The 17,145-nt window shown below is 39.8% G+C and overlaps 1 protein-coding gene across 4 annotated transcripts in view; it reads right to left on the minus strand.

Annotated features, from left to right (window-relative positions):
- DTNBP1 (dystrobrevin binding protein 1) overlaps window positions 1–17,145 on the minus strand; it is a 143,122-nt gene that overhangs the window by 81,426 nt on the left and 44,551 nt on the right. For all 4 annotated transcript variants that reach the window (XM_016954939.3, XM_016954940.3, XM_001169961.7 and 1 more), the window contains one exon: window positions 13,892–14,024. In XM_016954939.3, the coding sequence (XP_016810428.2) occupies window positions 13,892–14,024 (133 nt within the window). The remainder of the gene's footprint in view (window positions 1–13,891; window positions 14,025–17,145) is intronic.

A 17,145-nucleotide genomic window follows, 5' to 3' on the forward strand; every position in this document is an offset into this window, starting at 1 on the left:
TCGTGTTTTAGCTTTCCCCAAACTAGTCCAATGTTAAGAATTTTAAAGGATACTTTTTAGCTTTTAAAAACCCATGTACAGCAAAAATATTGGGATCAACTAATAAATTCTCAAATCTACCTGAATTAATCCTTAAGAACTGTAACTTCTATTTTCTCTGCCTCAAAAGTAACGTGTTATTTTATATGACAATAATGCACTTCTCTGATATCAGTTATAATAAGAATTGGTGCTAGGCCGAGGTGGATGGATCACCTGAGGTCGGGTTCGAGACCAGCCTGACCAAGATGGAGAAATCCCGTCTCTACTACAAAAAAAAAAAAAAAAAAAAAAAAAAAAAAAATTAGCCAGGCATGGTGGCGCATGCCTGTAATTCCAGCTACTCAGGAGGCTGAGGTAGGAGAATCACTTGGACCTGGAGGCAGAGGTTGTGGTAAGCTGAGATCACGCCATTCATTGCACTCCAGCCTGGACAACAAGAGCAAAATTCCATCTCAAAATAAAAAAAGAAAAAGAAAAAAAAAAAAAAGGTCCTAAACAGAACATAACATGAAACTTTCAGAGAGGAAGGAAAATGTTGCTATCTTTGGGGGAAAATGTCCCTCTTTGAAATCCAGTATCAAACCTCCCCAGTAGCATTAGCCGGGCACAATAATTCAAACCTATAATCCCAGCTACTTGGGAGGCTGAGGCAGCAGGACCTCTTGAGCAATATACCAAAACCCTGTCTGAAAACAAAACTAAACAAAACAAAAAACTATCTCCAGTAGCAATTGTTTCAATTCCTTTGAAACAATTATAGTGCCATTTTTTTTTCTGAGCCAGAATGAAAGACTAGTAATAGTAAAAGGCAGGCAAGAAAAAGAGACCTGCTTCTTAGCCATAGAAAAAACGGGGCCAACACAGCCATGCTAGAGCACTGCCCAGAGAGGGTAGAGAAGGGCTGCAGCAGAGAGGAGGAGTACTGTTTTCTTATTGCTGACTTCACCATGGTTCTTGCTTACCACCGATGTCAGAGCAGGTATGGCAGGCTGCCAGGTGTGCCTCTGCCTGTCCCAGCTCTCATATCCGTCAAGAAAACCAGAAAAGTGAGAAAAGCATAGGGTAATATCATGGTTTTAGCCACATTCAACTGAAGACTAAAATAACTGATAAATTTTATACTTTTGAAAGTATCTTTGAAAAACACAGTAACTGATGGAACATAAACTCCAACACAACTGTGGGTCATAAAAAACATAAAATATTATTCCAAATGTAATAAATGAATTCTAAAACACTGAAAGTTATTACAGACTCTAAATTGTAATGTACAAACTATAATCAATCTAACTTTGGAAAAAAGGATTACCTACTTTTCAACCCAGGATAATAATAATTTTGCTTTGCTTAATTTCAAAAAACTTTTCTCGAGATTGCTATATCTTTAGTCTCTGCTCCTCTCCACCTCAAAGATACACTTAAGGTTTTCATGCCTCTTAAAAACAAAAAGCTTGAACCCCAGCGTGTCATTTGCATAACTGGAGGAAAGAGATAACGAAAAGAATTTTGTAAACCAGTTAGAGAGACATTTATTATTTAAAAATGGCAAACAGATACTCATTGTTCAAAATAAAGCTTTATGAACTTAAATATCAGTCCTAAACTCTATTTACTGTCAACCCAAGGATCTAATAAACTGTTAAATATTCTAGCTACATCTGTTCTCGTGACTACACATAAAGTCTGAAACTGCCAAGATTTATTCTCTAACAGACACTTTAGAGCAAAAATTTTGTTAAGTTCAATTCCTTGCCAACTCATAAGCTTAGGTTTAATTTTAAAAGAAAATGTAAGGTGTGATTACACATTTATGAAGCCAACAAATTCATAGCTCTCAGTCTGTTTTCAAGAGGTCATTGGCCTAGTAAATGTGATTACATTATAATAAATACAATAAAATAAAAATGTCAATTTACTTTCAATTAACCACCTGGGAACCATCTAAAATCTAGCATCTAATAGGGAGAGGGGGGAGTAAAAGGAGAAAATGGAGAAAAGAGATACAAGTTTCAGCCTTTTTTATATTTTCCATGTCTCTACTTCACTTTTTGAACAGAATATAGTTACAATAACAATTTTTACTGTCCTTGTCTTCTAATTCTAATATCTGTGTCAGTTTTTAATGGCTTTGATTGACTATCTTCCTCCATATGTTTTCCTAGTAATCTTTGATTAGATACCAGACATTGTGATTTATCTTGTTTGGTGCTAGGTATTTTTATATTCCTATAAATACTCTTGAGCTTTGTTTGTTATACAGTTAATTTACTTGGAAACAGCTTGATTCTTCTGATGCTTGCTTTATGATTTGCTAAGCACGTCTTCAGCAGTATTCAGACAAAAGCCAATTACACATCCTACTGAGGCAAGAATTCACCGAGTCCACTTCCCAATACCTCAGTAATTATGAGTTTTCCCAGTCCGACTATTGGGAAGAGGCTCTGTGTGAGTGCCAGGCACTGCTAGCTCACCCTCTTGGATATTTTTTTCCCTCCTGCCTTGGATAGTTTCCTCACCTGTATTATCAGGTGAATATTCATGGACACCCTCTCAGAAACTCTCTCCTCTCTGGGACTATGTCCTGTAAACTCCAGCTGCCTTGATCTCCCCAGATTTAGCTCTTCAACTCTGAGTCTGCCAGGCTCTGCCTGGGTCCACTTCCCTGCAGTGCACCCTGGAAACTCTCTCTAGGCAGGATGCAGAGGCAATCACAGGGCTCACCTCACTTGTTTCCTATCTATCGGGTACCATCACATCTCTTCTTTGTCCAAAATCCAGTGTCTTAAAAACATTCTCTCATTTATTTCACCTGGCTTTTCATTGTTTCAGGTGGGAGAATAAATCTGGTCCCTGTTACTCCATCGTGGTGGATGCAGAAGTCTGCTCCCTTTTTGTAAAGTCATTGCCTGCGGAAAAGTTCTCCTGCTCCCCTTTTCATTTAGCATCCAAACAGACTTCTGCTGCAGAACTGCAGAAGCTAGTTACTGCCCTGCTGCTTGGCTCCTTCAGAGAAGGTGCTCTCGATCTTCTCTTTTGGTTCCAGAAGAACCAAAAGAGATCGTTTTTGGATCCTTACCCTGGAGAATGCTGTTGGTTTCTTCTCTCCCATTCTCAGCTCCGCAAAGCCAGGCCTGAGGGCCACACTCCTGCCACATCTCCCCTTCTCCCCAACTTGCCAGTCTCTTGGCAGGTGAGCTTGAACAGTCATTTCTTGAAGCTCAGGAATTTGGCAAGTTAGTCTCTAGAACATACACTGGTCAAACGCCACTACAGATATGCCATAATCTCTTAAATATATCTCCTCTAAAGATTTTCTAAATATAGTCCATAGTCCAAATGTTACCAAAAAACAAAACAAAAAAACACAAACAAAAAGAAGGGCAGAGTCCCTTGGCATTAACTATAGTAGCTATATAAACATAAAGCAAAAAGAATCAGGACCCTTAAAATATGCATAAGCACTAAATCTCATCAGAGGCAGCAGCGACCACCACTTCTAGGAGGTGGGTTCTAGGAGACAAGCAAATTTCAAAGTCTGGATAAATCAGTGAAAAATGTTTCTGGAGTCAGTATGCCCCTAAGCAGGTTTCGAGTCCAACAGAAAACTATGTTAAAATTATGAGTCACTTATAATTAACAAGAATTGCTAAAATCACTGTTCTTCAAGATGTTACTATTTTTGGAGAAATTCTGATGGTATGCTGTGTACTGAAGGGGAAAGCATAAGTACTGAAGGAGATGCATAAGGGATCTAGAAACTTGGAAATAAGAAATATTTAAATCAAATTACACACTTACGTATGATTTCAAGTATAACTAATTATTGTGAGAGAACTTCAATAAGCACTCTAAGGATTATGGTGGCACTGGAAAGATTAAAAATCTAGAAGGTTGAGATTCTATACTTCCATTTAGCTCTACCTCTAAACATACCTACTATTCATGACTCGGGGTCTTTGTTCCCACTGTTCCTTCTGTTTGGAGCTATACAGTCCTAGATCCTCATATGACTGCCATCTTACTCAAACCTCCTCTCACATATCTTCTCAGAAGAGCCTGTCCTGCTCACCCTAGCTGAAGCAGTCCTCCCCTGCCTTACCACTATACCATTACTCCCTTTTATTTCCTTTGAGGTTTATATTATTGTCTGAAATTATTCTTTTTTTCTTTATAAATTTATCATCTGTCTTCCTCCACATCCCTAAGAATATAAGCTGACCCTCAAATCTCAAGCCCACTTTTCTAATTGCTAGCTAGAAAAATCCATGTAAATGATTTTAAGTTCTTTATTTTGGCTCCTATACTAAATATTAGCTCTTCTTTCTTTACGAAAAATATATTTCCTATTGGTTACAAAAGCTTCTGCCAGGGGTCCATGAATTAGACTCGTATGGCTGTGCACTCATCTTCTGAACTATCTGACAACTTAGCTACTGGTTTGAGTACCTGTCTTTGCCTATAGCCATATTCTAGCCACTACGCAATGTTTTGTTGTTTATCAAGGCAATGTCTGTTCCAGTCTACAAAGGCACTGGTAACAGTAATATCATTTTACATGCAGAAAAATATTTAGAAAAGCAATTTATGGGTATTTTCCCCGTACAACCACACAAGTGTCTTAGATGGCACTTTTCTCAGATAACTAGCTAAAGAGAGATGTCCTTCTTTACTGCGCAAATGAAGTGGATTAAACCATCTATTCAAATGTTTCTCAAGGGTAGGTAAGAGCTATCAGAACCATCCCTAGGCTGTATATTTCCCTACCCACTGGGAGAATCACCTGACTAGGAAGCCACTGTCACGTTTATTTTATTTTGTGTTTATTTATTTTATAATGGGTCACAGTCCTGTTTTTGTAGCGGCAGGAATGTATTCTCTCTGCTGGGAACGTCCGTCAAATGAATGACAAAATATCATATATCCATTTGAAACTACAGATGCACTGGTATAAACATCTGGGACTCAATCAGTTTGTTCCAACTTAACATCAAAAAAGAAGACACATTTGGGTTGGTGTGGTGGTGTGGTGGGAGCCTTGGACTGAAGACTCTGGTTCTGATGCTGGCCCCTAAATAGTCTGATGACTTAATGCAACTCAATCTCCTTCTCAACTCCAAAAATTGCTGCCCTGCCCACACTACAGGCTCTGGTGGGAGCTGAATGAGAAAAGCCATAGGAGCCTATTGCAGAGCCTATTAGCACTGGAGGAGTGTGAAAAATTATCTTTCATTCTCCCACTCTCCCCACCTTCATCCAGTGTTCTGGCCCAGATTTTTGGGAAAGCTACAGGGTGTGCAAACATTGTTAAAAAATGCATGCACATAAGCATATCACATATCCAACGTTTTCTATCACATATTATCGTTTTCTTCAGAGTAAGAAAAGTCATTAGTGTAGTTTGCATGGCATCTTGTTAAAAAGGAAGAAGGTTTATTTTTAAGCGACTCATCTCTTATGAACCAGAAAATTAAAAGTTTTTCACTGGCAGTATTTGAAAATTTCTCAAATGGTGTTATGTAGAATACTAAGTCACAGAATGTTAATATGTGTTACATGCAAATTGATTCTGTGAGCAAGTAAGTTGTGAAATGCTGAGTCAAAAAAAATTTTTTTTTTTTTTTTTTTGAGACAGAGTCTCACTCTGTAACCCAGGCTGGAGTGCAGTGGTGTGAGCTCAGTTCCCTGCAACCTCCCGGTCCTGGGTTCAAGCAATTCTCCTGCCTTAGCCTCTTGAGTGTCTGGGATTACAGGCACCCACCACCACATTCAGTTAATTTCTGTATTTTTAGTGGAGACAGGGTTTCACCATGTTGGCCCGGCTGGTCTCGAACTCCTGACTTCAAGTGATCTGCCGCTTTCGGCTGGGATTACAGGCATGAGCCACTGTGCCCGGCCAAAATATTTCTTTGTTTTTTTGAGACAGAGTCTCACTCTGTTGCCCAGACTGGAGTGCAGTGGCACGATCTTGGCTCACTGCAACCTCCACCTCCGGAGTTCAAGGGATTCTCCTGCCTCAGCCTCCCAAGTAGCTGGGATTATAGGCACGCAACACCATGCCCAGCTAATTTTTATATTTTTAGTAGAGATGGGGGTTTCACCATGTTGGCCAGGCTGGTCTCGAACTCCTGACCTCACATGATCTGCCCGCCTCAGCCTCCCAAAGTCCTGGGATTATAGGCGTGAGCCACCGTGCCCAGCAAAACATTTCTTTACCACAGGAATTCTCAGAACCTTTAGCACGCTGATGCACACTGCAAAGCTCCATGGGCAAATGCAAAGTGTTTCTGGAGCTTATCTGATCACATACTGTTTTATCAATGGCAACTTTTTAGTCTAGTATGCCATGCAGAAGAATTCAGGGAATGTTGTAGGGAATTAATTAAAAAATGTTTAATTCAATTTTTGCATGTTGATAGTACATATCCATTCCTGAAGTCAAAGAGCACCCAGGAGATGTATTTATAGTGAAGACAAGTAGTCCCTGCCCCAGCTCTCTCCACCTTTCTGCCCTGTTTTTCACAAGCAGCCATGTTCAATTCTTTCAGTTATTTTTCCTGGCATTTACCTCTGTTATTTCTAAATAATATGCAAATATTAATATTTATTCTTTTTTCAATTTTAAATATTACTTCTTGATTTCCTGCTGGAGAAGATGAGGATTAGCTATTTTACACCTCTGCTTCCCCTCAACACAAATATGCTTTTTCTCCCCCATCTCCCCAGCAAGTTTTATCACAATTCTGCTTTTAATTATTCCAATATCACATAAATACTGTTTGTGACTGAGCCATGTAGCATATTATTTCCCTTTTTTAAAAACTGTTTCCCCTCAGTGTTAATATCTACCTTGTTGTTGTTTGCTTGGTTTAAAAAAAAACACACACACTTATCTCTAATTCCTCATTAAACCCTCCACCAGAGTTTAATAATTCAAGTTATAAATAAATAAATAAAGGAGTCATAAAGCTCCTCTCAATATTGCCACGCCGATAAGACAATGCATTAGCTTCATTTCTTCCCCCTTGGAAACACTACTTAGAATTCTCCAGAAGGCCTTCCTGTCCCAATATGAATTGCTCTCTAGGATTGCTGAAGCTTCTCACCACCTCCCTAGAAATTCCCTTGGTGTCTCTTCTGAACAGAATGATTCCTCCTGGAGTGACTCATCTCTGCTCTGTGCAGGCTCTTCCTCCTCCTGGGTTACTCCCCTGTGTGTGGAGCACATCCTCCAGGAGCTTCCTGACAAAGTGTCCACATCCACCACACTGGAGCCCTTGGCTGCCTGGAAATGACTTTATTTCCTCATGCTTGATGAAAATTTTGCCCAGTAAATATTCTTAGTAACCATTTTCTACTTTCGGCATTGTTGCTGAAAAGTTGATGTTCCTTTTGATTCCTGATCCTTAATATAAAACCTTTTTGAAGGCTTTTATGATCTTTATTCCTAGTGTAGTGAAATTTACAAAAATATGTATTTGACAACAGATCTTTCTCCACTCATTTTGTCGGGCACTTCATGGGCTCTTTTAAACTCAAACATTCATATCCTTCAATTCTGGACAACTTCCTTATGTTATTTCCTTAATAAATTTGTCTCTCCTCCTTCTCACTCCTTTATTTCTGAAACTCCTAGTACTCAAACATGGGACTTATGAATTATCTTAACATTCTTAGTTTTTCCTCAGACTTTTTGTTCTCTTAGAGGTTTAATATTATCTTATGCTTCAGCTGAAATTTTCTACTTTTGCTACCTTCTTTTTTTTTTTTAATACTTTAAGTTATAGGGTGCATGTGCTTCTAAAAGCTCTCTCTTGTTCCTTTTCTACAGCATCTTTTCTTGTCTCATAAATACAAAATGGGCTCTTACAAGATGTTCCCATATATCTGAAGCTACTAATTACAATTTTTCTTTTTTTTTTTCCTGAGACAGTCTTGCTCTGTCTCCCAGGCTGGAGTGCAGTGGTGCAATCTCGGCTCACTGCAACCTCCACCTCCCGGGTTCAAGCAATTCTCCCACCTCAGCCTCCTGAGTAGCTGGGATTACAGGTGCACCCTGCCATGCCCAGCTAGTTTTTTTTGTATTTCTAGTAGAGACAGGTTTTCACCATGTTAGCCAGGCTGGTCTCTATCTCCTGACCTCGTGTTCCACCTACCTTGGCCTCCCAAAGAGCTGGGAGTACAGGCGTGAGCCACCACGCCCAGCCTCGTTTTTAAGTTTTCTTCTGCTCCTCAGTCTCTCGTTCTTCTGCAGGTTTTAAACAATATTGTTTACTAGCTTATAGTCTACGTATTTCAGTTGTTTTCATTTTGGAAGCTTTCTTAATTGAATATGATTCCTCAGCTGTCCATTTGTATTTGAGTGAGGCACCAAAAGTTGATTCGAAGTTATGCAGAGTGTGGGCTCAGCATCAGAGGGTGCTAAGAGCAGACCTAGCTGTTTCACCACATACATACAACCTAAATATCCATATCTGCAGGCCTTTTCTTGTGGGCTGGTCAGGTGCAGTTTTGCAGATGAATGCTCCATTCTTCTGCACAGGGGATGTGAGTTTGGCTGCCGGAGTTCTGGGACCTACTGGGGAAAAGGGCCTAAACAGTCTTATTGTTTACTACGTAGGCTTTCACTTAGTTCCTCTGTTTTCAATACATTTGTACGTCTACCTGTCCTCGAGTGTGTTAGAGTCAAGTCTGGAGCCCTCAGGTGAAATTCCACATTGCCTGATGAGCTAGGGATAGGGTGATCACCTGGCTAAGCGGAGGATCAAGGGATCTTACTTCACATATGTGCTTTCAACACACCTTATCTTTCAAGATCCTGGTGCCTTCAATTCCTGAGCCCTTCTAGAATTCTGTGGTACACACCAGCACATATTGTTGTCATTGTTTTGGGGTGCCACAAGCCCCATAAATGTTGTATGTGTTCTGACTGCTCCACTGACCAGCCATTCTCCAATTTCTCTCCCTCTCCTTGGACCCCTCTATTTCCTGAGACCCAATAATATTGAAATCAGGCCAATTATTAATAATAACCCTACAATGGCCTCTAATTATTCAAGTGAAAGAGTCTTACATCTCTCACTTGAAATCAAAAGCTAGAAATAATCAAGCTTAATGAGGAAGGCATGTCGAAAGCCAAGACAGGCCAAAAGCTAGGCCTTTTGCACAAAATGGTTAGCTAGGTTGTGAATGCCAAGGAAAGCTCTGAAAGGAAATTAAAAATGCTACTCCAGTGAACACATGAACGATAAGAAGACAAACCCACCGTATTGCTTATATAGAGAAAGTCTCAGTGGTCTGGACAGAAGATTAAACCAGCCACAACATTCCCTTCCTTAAGTTAAAACCTAATCCAGAGCAAGGTTCCAACTCTCTTCAGTTCTATGAAAGCTAAAACAGGTGAGAACGCTGGAAAAGTTTGATGCTAGCAGAGGTTGGTTCATGGAATTTAAAGAAGTCATCTCCATAACAGCAAAGTGCAAGGTGAAGCAGCAAGTGCTGATGTAAAAGCTGCAGCAGCTTATCCAGAAGATCTAGCTACAATAACTGATGAAGGTGGCTATGCTAAACAGCAGATTGTCAACAGACAAAATAGACTTTTATTGGAAGAAGATGACACCTAGGACTTTCATAGCTAGAGAGAGGAAGTCCACGCCTGGCTTCAAACCTTCAAAGGATAGTCTGATTCTCTTGTTAGGGACTAATACAACTGGTGACTTTTAAGCTGAAGTCAATGCCTCATTTACTACTCTGAAAATCTTTGGAGGCATCCTGAAAATCCATAGAATTATGCTAAATTTACTCTGCCTGTGCTGTATAAATGTAACAACAAAGCCTGGGTGAAAGCACATCTGTTTGTGGCATAGTTTACTGAATACTTTAAGCCTACTGTTCAGACCTACTGCTCAGAAAAAAAAAACAAATTCCTTTCCAAATAATATTGCTCCTTGACAATGCACCTGGTCACCCAAGAGCTCTCATGGAGATGAACAAGGAGAACAACGTTGTTTCATTGTTGTGAACACAACACTGATTCTGCAGCCTATGGAATAAGGAGTCATTTCAACATTCAAGTCTTATTATTTAAGAAATACATTTTGTAAGGCTATAGCTGCCATAGATAATGATTCCTTCAACGGATCTAGGTCAACTGAAAACCTCTGGAAAGGGTTAACCATTCCAGATGCCATTAAGAATGTTCATAATTAATGTGAGGAGGTCAAAATATCAAACATTAGCAAGAATTTTGAAGAAGTGGATTCCAACCCTCATGGATGACTCTGAGAGGTTCAAGATTTCTGTGAAGGAAATAACTACAGATGTGGTAGAAATAGCAAGAGAACTAGAATTAGAAGTGAAGCCTGAAGATACGATTGAATTACTGCAATCTCGTGATCCAACTTAAACAGATGAGGAGTTACTTCCTATGGATGAGCAAAGAAAGTGGTTTCTTCAGAAGAAACCTACTTCTGGTGAAGATGCTGTGAACATTTTTGAAATGACAAGAAAGGACACAGAATGTTATGTACACTGAGTTGATAAAGCAGCAGCAATGTTTGAGAGGATTGATTCCAATTTTTTAAGTAATTCTACTATGGGTGAAATGCTGTCAAACAGCAACGCATGCTGCAGAGAAATCTTTCTAGGAAGAAAGAGTCAATCGATGTAGCAAACTTCATTGTTATCTTATTTTAATTAAGATACTGCCACAGCCATCTTAACCTTCAGCAACCACCACCTGATAAGTCAGCAGCCATTACCATAGAGGCAAGACTCTCCACCATCAAAAAGATTACAACTCACTGAAGGCTGATGATCATCAGCAATAAAGTATTTTAAATTAAGGTATGTACATTGTGTTTTAAGACATAATGCTAGTCCACATTTAATAGACTACATACTGTATAAACATAATTTTTATATGCACTAGGAAAGCAAAAAAAAAATAATGTAACTAGCTTTACTGCAGAATGCAGTGGACTGGAACAGAATCCACAATATCTTTGAGGTATTGCTATCATATGTTTCCAACAATCACATTTCAACATATCTTGATAGAAAAATCGCAATATTCATATACTTTTTGTATTGTGTAGCTAAAAAGCAATGGGCTATTTAAAAATATAGAATACCCATCTCTTTATAGCTGCACAAGTAATAATACGAGTTAGTCAGAGCTGGCAGCCACTGACAGAGCACTTAGCTGGTGCCAAGCACTATTCCAAGCACTTTACTGATTCCCTAAAACCCTATAATGTACTGTACTATTATTATCCCCATTTCACACACGAGAAAACCACCTTCTAGGGTCACATGACCTGTACCCAAGCTGTCCAACCTCCTGCAAAAATTTCCTCTCAAAATTCTAGGCCTTCTTACCATGTTCCTTGAAACTCTTGTTGCATTATAAACATATTTCCATGCCTAACTTCTTCACAGCAGAATGTCTCTCTAACTTTTCATTTAACAATGAAGACTAGCCTGACCATTTCTACCTCTGCTATCTTCCTCTTAAGGGAAGTTCCTCTTTTCCCACACCCACATATCAGTCTGGAAATGCCCTGGGTCACAAGGCTCACCCACTCATTCAAAAGTCCCTTCTCTAGGCCAGGCGTGATGGCTCACGCCTGTAATCCCAGCACTTTGGGAGGCTGAGGCGAGTGGATCATCAGAGGTCAGGGGTTTGAGACCAGCCTGGCCAACATGGTGAAACTCCATCTCTACTAAAAATAAAAAAAATTTGCTGGGCGTGGTGGTGTGAGCCTGTAATCCCAGCTACTCGGGAGACAGAAGAAACGCTTTAACCCAGCAGGCGGAGGTTGCAGTGAGCCGAGATCATGCCATTGCACTCCAGCCTGAGCAACAACAGTGAAACTCCATCTCAAAAAAAAAAAAAAAAAGAAAGAAAAAAAAAAGTCCCTTCTCTGACATGGACTCTATTCTTTTTCTTTTTTCTTTTTTTTTTTTTTTGAGACGGAGTCTTGCTCTGTTGCCCAGGATGGAGTGCAGTGGCGCGATCTCGGCTCACTGCAAGCTGCGCCTCCCGGGTTCATGCCATTCTCCTGCCTCAGCCTCCCGAGTAGCTGGGACTACAGGTGCCCGCCACCACACCCGGCTAATTTTTTGTATTTTTAGTAGAGACAGGGTTTCACCGTGTTAGCCAGCACAGTATTGATCTCCTGACCACATGATCTGCCCGCCTTGGCCTCCCAAAGTGCTAGGATTACAGGCGTGAGCCACTGCACCTGGCCAAGGACTCCATTCTTAATGCTGCCAAATGCCCTCTTACAATCTTTGTGGGACAAATGAAATGTACAGAAAGCACCTCTGGAAAATTCGCACACATACAACCTTTTGTGAACAATTTGATCCATGGCCTCCCTGGTGCTCTTCTGAAGCTCTTCCATTTACAGCCTGCACACAACCCATCTCCCATCCCTGCCTGGCAGTCTCTCAAACTATAGTCCACAGGCCACCCATATCAGAATTACCTAGAATGCCTGTTTCAAACCATTCTAAATTTAAACCATTCTAGAGGCTTGTGGAATAAGGAGTCATTTCAACTTTCTCCACTGGAATTAACTTTAGAATGGACTCCCCAAGGATGAAGCCCAGGAATCCCCATTTTAAATACTCTCCCCAGGTGACTCTTATGGCTCATTAACATTTAGTGCCCATCTCTAAGGATACATGACCCTGATTGAGAACTTGTGTTCTAAAATACTCATTTCTATTCATTTCTGCCTCATCCCTTGGCCTCATTCTAGAAGATTTTAACATCAATACAATAATCCACCTCACCTATGTATTAGCTTCATTGGGGGTAGGGGGGTGGTGGTATATTAGTGACCAGCTCCTCCTGTCCATGATAGCAACCCACTCCTGTTATTGTCACATCCTAGATCCAGAACAACTCCACTCATCAACACTCCTAACACCAAGAGTGTACTCTGCCCAACCTATCCATCTTTCTCTCCACCAAATCTGCTCTTGGGCCACAGCCAGACCCAATCCCATGACTTCCGCTTCCTCCCAACTAGCAAAGCCCGCCTCCAGCTTCAGTTCCAGAGGCGCCCAGCACAGATGACAGTCTGTCTCATGTCCTCTGAGACTGACTCCCCATGGACTTCAGATATACCAACCCTGTACCTTCCTTCTCTGAGATGGCCACTGCAGGACTTGGGATGCCAGAGCTAGTCTAGCAGGCTGTTACCCTTAGACTCCTTTTCCATCTCCAGTTCAGGTTGGCCTAGTGATAACAGCCATTATTATAACTAATATTTACAAAGCACTAACTGAATTAGGTAACAATTAATTCATTTAATCCTTATAACAACTCTATGATAGGGGTACATCATTATCCCCAACATAAATCAGTGACATTGAGGCCAAGAGAGATAAAATAATTTGCCTAAGGTCCCAAAGGTAGTGTGTGACCGAGCTGAGATTTGAAGCCCTCCAGCCCCTTTCCACAGCCTGAGCTCATGTTCCTTCCCTTCTGCTCTAGTAATGGAGGAGAAGAGCAGGAAAAGAAAAGAGCAACCCAGTCATTTGCCTCTTGGAGAAAACTAGCTCAGGGCTCCTATTTTGCTGGAAAACTTTGCCCTGTGCTCCACTCCTTCATCTTTATATTTGGGATTCATGTTTTACCTTCTCCTGAGTTTTTTATAACTCATCTCCAAAAGATGGCAACAGACAGTGGTTTTTAAAAAAAGTTTTGGAAAGCTTATTTATCAGTTTTATGTTGAAACCTTTGTCTTTTATCAGCCGGGACTTCTAAAGAGTAGCATGTAAAGTAATATGGAAAACTTCGAGACTGGAATGAATACTGTGGCAAACTTTTCAAACTCACCTCTTATTTTTCTTGTAATTCTCCAGTTGCTGGGACTGCATATGTTTGCATCTTTCTAATTCACACTGCCCACATAAGTCTTCCAGATGCAGCAGGTTGTTCTCTACCTCCTCAAAACTCGCCTCTAAATGAGCTGAAAGTATATAAAAATAAACAGACCTCAAAAGTCAGAATCCTCGATCATGGTGAATACAAAAAGTATCAAAAAGGTAAAAGTTCACATTGTTGAGATTGTTTTGCATTTTTAATGTTTTTTATTAAACTTTCTTGAAGCAAAATAAAATACACTGGCCAACATTAAAACATAATTCAAATTACTTTTTTGACTACATTTCAAGCATTTTCAAGAAATAACTTTCCTAAACACTTATTAACCAGGAAGACAAAGAAATGGAGAAACATTATCTTGATTAACGTAATGCTATATCCTAATGATCCCATATACCACATGTGAATAACCAATTTTCACATAAGAATATGGTAAAATATAATTAACACAAATTATACCTACCTTAACCTAATTACACCTATACTTAACTAACTTAATATCTGTGTTTCTAAATTACGTTAGCATTTGTTTTGCCTCTGGCACATCACATACACAAATCTTCAAGGCACAGTAGATATGCACAAATACTTGGTAAGCATGAGTTACCAGGCTACTCAGTGGTTAGGTGAGGAACAGACTTCGCTCTGCCTGTCAGGTGACTAGTCTTTCACTACTCCACTCTGCTGCTAGGCCACAGAGCCTTGCAGCTGTATTGGAACATGAAGATCACCCACTGAAACCTTTCACTGAGAAGATTCAAGACTAAAGCCTAGAAAAACAAATACAGTGCCTTGCCCAAGCAAGCTAGTGAAGGGCCACACGGCCAGTGAAGGGCAGTCAGGAATCCAAACTGAATCCCTCTCACATTACACTAATTTCCAATTGACAGGATGCTAAGTAAACTGAGATTGTAGGGGCAAGGATTAGTTGTTTTCTTATACGAAAGAAAAGCTTTCGAGGTCAAAGATTTGAGAACTCAGAGCCTCATAACTAGTTATCTATTATTCACTGACATATGCCAGTCACTGTGCCAGTCACTGTGATACAAAGATGAAAAAGACAGTCCTGGAGCTCAAGGAGCTTACAGGAGAGGGGAGGTATATTTCAATGGCAACAGAGCATGACAGAGTAAGGCATGAGGTGCCGCAGGAACTCAAAGGAGTGGCATCTAACACAGATGAGGGAAAGCTCAGCCAGAAATGACTCCCAAGTCGGGAAGCAACAACGATCCAGTGGGGAAGGGAGCAGTGAAGAACAAGTTGGCTGTGCAGCCTTCCAGTCTTGGGTTCACTTAAACGGCTACAATATAATTCCTTAGCTTTTTACATGACTTTCTAAACTAGCTTTCATAGCATTTAGGTTTGAGGCAAACTCCTCAAATTTCAACTTACAATTATAGGTTTATTGTAATGCAAATTTTTGCCGTTTTTTGAAGTCCTAGAGAGAGCAATTAGGCACAAGAAAGAAATAAAGACATCCAAATAGGAAAGGAGGAAGTCAAAATGCCTCTGTTTGCAGATGACATGATCTTATGTATAGAAAACTCTAAAAGCGCCACCAAAAAAACTTTCAGAACTTGATAAATAAATTCAGTAAAGTTGCAGGATACAAAATCAATACACAAAAATCAATAGCATTTCTATACACCAACAATGAAATTGCAGGGGGGAAGAAATCAAGAAAGCAGTCCCATTTACAATAGTTACAAAAAATTACAATACTTAAGAATAAATTTAACCAAGGGAAGGAAAGAGCCAGGTGTGGTGGCTCACACCTGTAATCTCAGCACTTCGGGAGGCTGAGGCAGGAGGATCGCTTGAGCCTAGGAGTTTCAGATCAAGCGGATGAAAGATCTCTACAAGACAAACTGTAAAACACTAATGAAAGAAGTTGAAGAAGACACAAAAATGAAAAGACATCCCCATGTTCATGCATTAGAAGAATATTGTGAAAATGATCATGCTGCCAAAAGTGATTTACAGATTAAATGCAATCCCTATCAAAACACCAATGACATTCCTCACAGAAATAGAAAAAAAAAAATTCTAAAACTCATATGGAATCACACAAGACCCTGAATAGCCAGAGCAATCCTGAGTAAAAATAACAAAGCTGGAATCATCAGATTGTCTGACTTCAAAATATACTACAAAAAGCTATAGTAACCAAAACAGCATGATGCTAGCATAAAAACAGACATGCTGGAACAGAACAGAGAACCCAGAAAACCCACAAATAAATCCACATATTTATAGCCAACCAGTTTTTGACAAAGGCACCAAGAACATTCATTGGGAAATACATGGTCTCATCAATAAACGATGCTGGGATAAGCGAATATCCATATGCAGAAGAATGAAACTAGACCCCTTTCACCCTATACAAAAATCAACTCATAATGGACTAAAGACTTAAATGTAAGAGCTGAAACCATGAAACTACTAGAAGAAAACATATGGGAAACATTTCAGAACATTGGTTTGGACAAAGATTTTATGGAGAAGACCTCAAGACACAAGCGACAAAAGCAAAAATAGACAAACTAGATTGTATCAAACTAAAAAGCTTCTGCCTGGAAAAAAAAAAACATCAAGACTGAAAAGACAACCAGCAAAATGGGAGAAAATACCTACAAACTACTCACCCCACAAGGGATTAATATCCTTTCCTTTGAATATATCCCTAGTACTGGGACTGCTGGCCATATGGTGTTCTATTTTCGTTTTGTTTTGTTTCAGAGGAACCTCCATACTATTTTTCATAATGGCCCTATAATTAAAATTCCCAAGAAATTCTTACACAAGGAACCCAAACAATGCAACAGCAAAAAATTAAAATTAAAAAAAACCTATTAAAAAATGGGCAAATGAACTGAATAGACATCTCTCAAAAGAAGGTACATGAATGGCCAACAGGTATATGGAAAAATGTTCAACATCACTAATTATAAAGGAAATACAAATCGAAACCACAATGAGATATCATCTCACCCTAGTTAGAATAGCTATTGCCACATGGAAATAACAGGCACTAGGGACTCCAAAAAGGGCGGAAGCGTGGGAAGGGACAAAGATTGAAAAACTACCTATTGGGTACAACGTTTACTGTTTGGGTATTGGGTACACTACAAGCCCAATCTCCTCCAATATGCAATACAGCCACACAACAAACAAGCACATGTACCCCCTTACCCCCTAAAACAAAA

The sequence above is a fragment of the Pan troglodytes genome, chromosome 5, assembly GCF_028858775.2.
Source record: "Pan troglodytes isolate AG18354 chromosome 5, NHGRI_mPanTro3-v2.0_pri, whole genome shotgun sequence".
NCBI lineage: Eukaryota > Metazoa > Chordata > Mammalia > Primates > Hominidae > Pan > Pan troglodytes.